Genomic DNA, 6,000 nt, shown 5'->3' with positions numbered 1-6,000 from the left:
AAAGAAGAAGAAAGCTTGATTTTACACATGAAAGTCACGATACAAAATGAGGCCCACGTTCCCTTAGGGCCAGTTTGATGGCATGGACCGTCCTCATATATAGGAGGGATGGACTGTGAACAAGAGCTTTTGGATTCAACTGCATCCGACTTGGATTTGGGATGCAACAAAGGTCCAAACCATGACAAAATGCCCAAACAACTCTCAACAATACTCTTGACGCTCTTGAGCTACGAATACTTCGGATCAAGTACTCTCCTGCGTCATTTGACCAGGATATCTACGTAGCATGAACAAAGTAATGCTGAGCCTGAAACAACACACAAGACAACGCAGCAATGCAGAAGCACACAAGCAGCAAATAGGAAACATGAGAGAAAAATTGTGAGAAAACCAAAATGGTGAGTGGAGGCTTCAACAGGAACGAGAACACGATTGGAGCTCCTGAACGTTCTCGGCCTCAACCAGATTTTGGGTGGAGAAGAGGAGTATGTCAATGGTAGATAAGAGCTGAAGTTGACACTCTGTGTCGGTATCAGCGTGAGCCTAAAACGGTGAACTAACTACTACTGTACTACAGCCACTCCATTGGCACACGGTCATGGCTCTTCATGGAGGCGCATCACTCTGTTGGCGAGCCCTGGCCGTGTGTGGATGGTTGCACCAATGCCACAAGAAGGAAGCACAAACAAACAAATGGTCGATGGATCTTATTTGATTAACCTTCTCCGGCAGGCCGTCCTCTCCAAGAGCCTCACGTCTGGCGAGATATTCAATTCACAAAGCATGTAGAGAGGATTCCAGGCCGACCCTTTTCCATGTAACAACCTCCGGTAGACTGCCACCCTGCGTTGTGCCCAGAAAGTGGTCGACGAAATTAATAACCCGAATGTCGTCTCTTGGACCACTCCCATCGGTGGATGTGCGCCGCTGCCCCACCTTCCCCTCCGCGCCTGTCGTGGATCTCTTCGTCTCCATGCTCCGCTACTCCACTATCAACGTACCTTTTCTGCAGTTTCCATGCGTGTACAGCAATCTCGGCTACGAGACCTGGTCTGCAGATCCACGCCCATGCTGTTAAGGTCGGATTGTATCAGCAAAAATTCGTGAGTTGCTCGGCTATGGATATGTATGCGAAGTGCGGAAGGGTTGACAATGGGCTTCAAGTGTTTGAAGGACTGCCTGAGAGAGATGAGGTTTCTTGGGTTGGATCATCTGTTGCTGCTCGCTAAATGGTCGCCCCAGGATGCTCTTCAGCTTTTCAGACTCAATGACTCATGCGTGCTTCGAATGCAAAGGCTAATATGTTCGGCCTCTCTGGTGCACTTTGTTCATCTGCGGATTGCTGCAGCTTATGACAAAGGAAGGATGATCCACGCTCACGCTGTTGCTATTGGGCTTGAGACCAATGTATTTGTGGGGAGCGCTCTCGTTGACATGTATGGGAAATGTGGGATTATAAGCGATGCGCTAGTTACTTTTGACTTGATTGCAGCCCTAAACTTGGTCTCTTGGAATGCCATTATCATGGCTTATACTGAGCAGGACAATGCAGACGCTGCATTCAAATTGTTTGCAGCACTTCAAAGCCAGGGTGCATTACCAGACGACGTAACGTTCCTCGCTGTTCTCACTGCCTGTTCCAATGCTTTGATGGTTGATGCTTTTCGAAACTGTTTGACATCAATGAGCACAGAATTTGGGCTGTCCCCAATGGCTCCTGTGTCGTTTCAGCGCTTTGAAGAGTAGGTTTTCTCGAAGAAGCAGAGGAATTGGCTCTAAGAATGCCATTTTCTCCAGACAGGGCTGTGTGGCGTGTGCTGCTGTCTGCGTGCATATTGCACGGGAATTCCGTGGTTAGAGAACGAGTAGGACTCCGAACTATTGATTCTAGAGAGAGAAAGATGGTGAGAATGAGGAGGACGTCTCTCGGTATGTGCTCCTCTCTAACATCTATTCTGGTAAAGCAAGGTGGGATGCGGCAGCTAGAATACACAGGGAGATGCATGCACTAAGAGTTCAAAAAGAAACCGGACAGAGTTGGACTGAGATTGCTCAGCATGTGCACGTGTTTGTGCCGGGTGATCAGGAACATCCTTTTACTGAAGATATTTACAGGGTAATAGCAGTTTTGATAGAGGAGATTAGAAAATCAATGTTGGTTGATGATGGGAGAGGTAATTACGCAGGTGCATTTTGGTAGCATAGTATCTATGATTTACAGTGACAGCTTCGTTCCTTGGTTACAGATGAGATATGTCTGCCGAAAATGAAGTGATAATTGCTGATTTCTGCAAAGAAATAGGTGCACTAACAAAAAAGGATGTTAAATTACTCGACGGCATGCTGGGTGGAAGATCTATCAAACTTTTTAGCTTTACGGCCACAGTCAATAAAAAAATTTGTGGTTTACGGCCGCGATCAGAACTCAGAAGCCTTCTCTTGTATTTGTGTGTGATGGATGGTATGGTTTGGACGCTCAATTTACCTGAATCGATTTAATTGGATATTTGGATGCTGTGAGAATTTTTTATTACCCTAATAGTTGAGCTAGTAGGATCTGATTCTCAAATATTTCTATCTGATATCCAAAGCAGCCATGCATTTTTTGTCTATAAAACCATAGCTAATTATTGTGGGTTCATATTCCATTAGCCCACTAAGTTCAATTTGTTTGAACTCTTTGCCGCCGAACCTACGATCACCTAAGGCTGATCATTTGCTTATAACACACCCTAGTTTATGCTGCCATGTGCAGTTTAACACTTTAACTACCCCTGAACCATTTGCTGTTTCTTTAACTTCTGCGTAGAAAGAGATTGTCGTCATTTATAAGATAATTAGAGAGTTACGGTTTTCTTCTATTACATGGTCGCGAAATTATATCTGCAGATTTTTGTTTTTCTACAATGAAAATTTTAGATAAGCCAGATAAGGAGAGCCCAAATTCTTCACCTTTCCCGCAGGACATCATGGCTGCACAAGCAGAAAAAAGAATGATATAAACCTACTCAAGTTTGGAGTCGTAGTGTTGTATTGCCAGATCAAACATAAGTTTCCCCAGTATTCACTTGTTAACTATGGTTAAGCAGTTAACCTTGAACATTATATACTTGGGAAGCAAACAAATGGTAACGGTAGATGTGAATCACGTATCATTATTTTATTCTGATTTTAATTTTTATTTTCAGCTTTTATGAAAAGAATACCCTGCACCTCCACCTTTTCCTTTGCAAAGTTCAGTGATATAGTTGTGGATATCTAGGAGCACAACTTTACCTTTACAATGATTGAATTAGATTCCTAAAAGTTAAAGAGAATTCTGTCTCTTTTCTCCGTTTTGGCTTAATTACATAGTATTAGTAGCGCTTGTCTGCGTCCCTTGCAAAACGGACCTACCACGCATATTTTCGTGCTCCTGTCTTCATTCTGCTTGTGCTTATTTATGCCCCTAATCGATCTGTTACAATCAATTAAATACACTTGAAGAGAGCAAAGGCCAAAGGGTTTAGCCTCCAAAACGAGTCAGTAATCAATCTGTTATCTTACTAGTTGATCCACAGAGAGAGAGAGAGAGAGAGAGATTCACATGCACCATAAAAATTTTGAGCTATGAACTTCGAATTATAAAGGGACAAGTAAATGTCATTAACGACAGTGGAGAGCCCGACAGCAGTCTCACTTTTCCATCCAAAGAGTGGGCAGAACACTAGGCACTGTAGAATCCGACGCCTGCTGAACCGCAAAACCCCACAAAAGTACATCCCCAATCTTATCATTACAACCGGCAAGGCTTTTCTCCATTGGAAAAAAGAAAGAAAAAAAAAAAAACCGTGGTCTCTCTCTCGCTCTCTGTCGTCAGCATCCATTCTTCATCATAATAGTCTTGAGATGCCAATCAACGCCTGAACGGCCATGAATTCCATCTCCTTCCTTCGCTCCTCAATAGTCTGAGGGAAAAAGGAAAATAAAAATGGTAACCCAGAAACTCATTCCTGTAACCAGAGGTAAACAACGAAAGCAAAGTGGGAATTAAGTTATCAACAGGAAAAAGAGGGGGGATGAAACCATCACCATCATGCTTCTTTGTCAAGGATTTGACGAACCAAAGGCAAACGAACACAAATAACAATGCAGCTACCCCTCCAACCACAATCGCGATTATCTTCCCCGTCTGCTGCCCATGCTCAGGTGAACCTGAAAGAGAGAAGAAAGACCAAAAAATGAAACCCATCGTAAGGACCCAAAAAACCGAGCGGTTTTCCGGCGAACCCCATCTCAGAAGGAGCCAGAAAAATACTACCGCCTTCATAAAGCTGGTTTGCCTCACTCCCCAACTCACCCCCTACCATGCCGTAGCTCCCGTACGCGCCGGAACCACCAACCGGGTAGTACGCGTACGTCGCGTAACACCTCGTTAGGTAAACCTGACCAGAATTCACGGTGCCGCAGTGGTCCGCCACCTCCTGTAGTGCGGTTTTCAGGCAATCCCCGCAGTCTGCGACTGAGAGATCACCCTGGCACTGTCCTAATGTGTAAACTCCTCCATGGCCAACGGCGTAGAAGCCGCGCCCACCCTGAACACCAACCTGTACATCGGAAAATGCCGCCTGCCTCAGTTGGAGGAAAGCCGCGCCGGTAGCTGGCGTCGTTCCGCACTTGGAGTACAACCTCGTCGTCCCTGAAAGACTATTGGGGTCGCCGGCATTGTACTGGAGGTAGCATCCCTGGAGCTGCACCCGGGCGGCGGTGACCCGGCCGCATCCTCGTCTTGCCTCGACGGGAAGGCGGTTCACACAGTAGTAGCAATCCCCAGAGCCCAGGTCGCCCCGGCATTGGAATACGCCATAGATGGAGTAGGCACCAGAGCCGGCCGTGGTTTTGTAGAAGTGGCCCTGGGAGGCATGCAAGATAAGGGTGTTAAAAAGAGCCGTCAGCGTCTGTTCGAACTCTCCATTCGGTGGGAATGCGGTGGCAGAGCAGCCTTGGAAGACGAGATGCAGCAGGCTGGGGGCGACGCAATCCGTGGTAGGCAGGAAGATGGCGCAGGCGAACAGAATGGTGGCGATGATCGAGACACGGCGCCCCATTACATCATTTCATTGTAGGGGAAGGCGGTTTACCGGCGAGGAGAAGTGGCGGTGCCTTGCAGTACTGGATAAGGAGGCTTTTGGCGGGTGGGTTGTAGGGTTGGATCCCTCACTTCTTAGGTCCAGAGAGAAGAGTGAGAGAGAGAGGTTCTCTTTTTGTGCTCATCTGTTTCTTAAAGGGAGCGGATAATTCTTGCAACTCTGTTATTTGATGTCCTGAATACAGTCATATGAGGGCGCTTTAATTCATTCTTTCCGCGCGTTAACAGTAACGTCCTGTTCACAATTATTAAGGCATGCAACGCCTGACGTTGGTTATATATATATATATATATATATATATATATATATCTTTGAAGCATACAGGGTGAGATTTATAAGATCCAAGGAATTTGGCAATTGGTTTTGGTAAATACTGATTACACACTTAAACAATATCAGTTTTGTATGAATTTATAATGTTGTTGTTATGACAGTTATATCTTTGAAGCATACAGGATGAGCTTTATAAGACCCAACGAATTTGGCAATTGATTATATCATTTTTTTAGTAAATTCTGATTGCATACTTAAACAATGTCAGTTATGTATGAAGTTATAATGTTTTTAAGTTTATGTCCTGTTTGGCACCCAAACAAGCAACTTGGATCTGTTATGCAGAAAACTGTGCAATTGACACTTGCTGCTTTTCTGGTCACTCAAATGACTAACAAAATAGTAAATATGCATGGCAGCTTTGAACTACTTTGCTATAATAGTCAATGATATGCAGCTTGCCGTCGCTGCAGATCTGCAGGATTTTGTTAGAATAGGACACAAATTAAAATTACTCCACATGTTCTTGCACGCGAACAATGAAACACCATTTCCTTTTCTGTATTTCCTAATTATTTCGGTCTGCTGACTGAAG

At 44.8% G+C, this 6,000-nt stretch overlaps 1 protein-coding gene across 1 annotated transcript; it reads right to left on the bottom strand.

Annotated features, from left to right (window-relative positions):
* Positions 1-3,590: 3,590 nt before the first annotated feature.
* LOC116253100 (plasmodesmata-located protein 2) lies at positions 3,591-5,283 on the bottom strand. The gene is made up of 3 exons (XM_031627863.2): positions 4,343-5,283; positions 4,075-4,197; positions 3,591-3,950 (listed from the first exon to the last, which is right to left on the bottom strand). Exons 1-3 carry the CDS (start codon positions 5,088-5,090, stop codon positions 3,943-3,945), a joined length of 879 nt encoding a protein of 292 aa, XP_031483723.1. The 5' UTR covers positions 5,091-5,283; the 3' UTR covers positions 3,591-3,942.
* Positions 5,284-6,000: the final 717 nt, after the last annotated feature.

This window comes from Nymphaea colorata, chromosome 4 (assembly GCF_008831285.2).
Source record: "Nymphaea colorata isolate Beijing-Zhang1983 chromosome 4, ASM883128v2, whole genome shotgun sequence".
Classification (NCBI taxonomy): domain Eukaryota; kingdom Viridiplantae; phylum Streptophyta; class Magnoliopsida; order Nymphaeales; family Nymphaeaceae; genus Nymphaea; species Nymphaea colorata.
Note: the sequence above shows the minus strand (reverse complement) of the source record. Positions and strands in the feature narration are given on the sequence as shown.

Excerpts from the sequence above, each read along its gene's own strand:
- LOC116253100 (XM_031627863.2), bottom strand. The coding sequence starts at position 5,090 with ATGGGGCGCCGTGTCTCGATCATCGCCACCATTCTGTTCGCCTGCGCC. Across the intron at positions 4,198-4,342 it reads GAGCTACGGCATGGTAGGGG|GTTCACCTGAGCATGGGCAG; the intron begins GTGAGTTGGGGA and ends TCTCTCTTTCAG.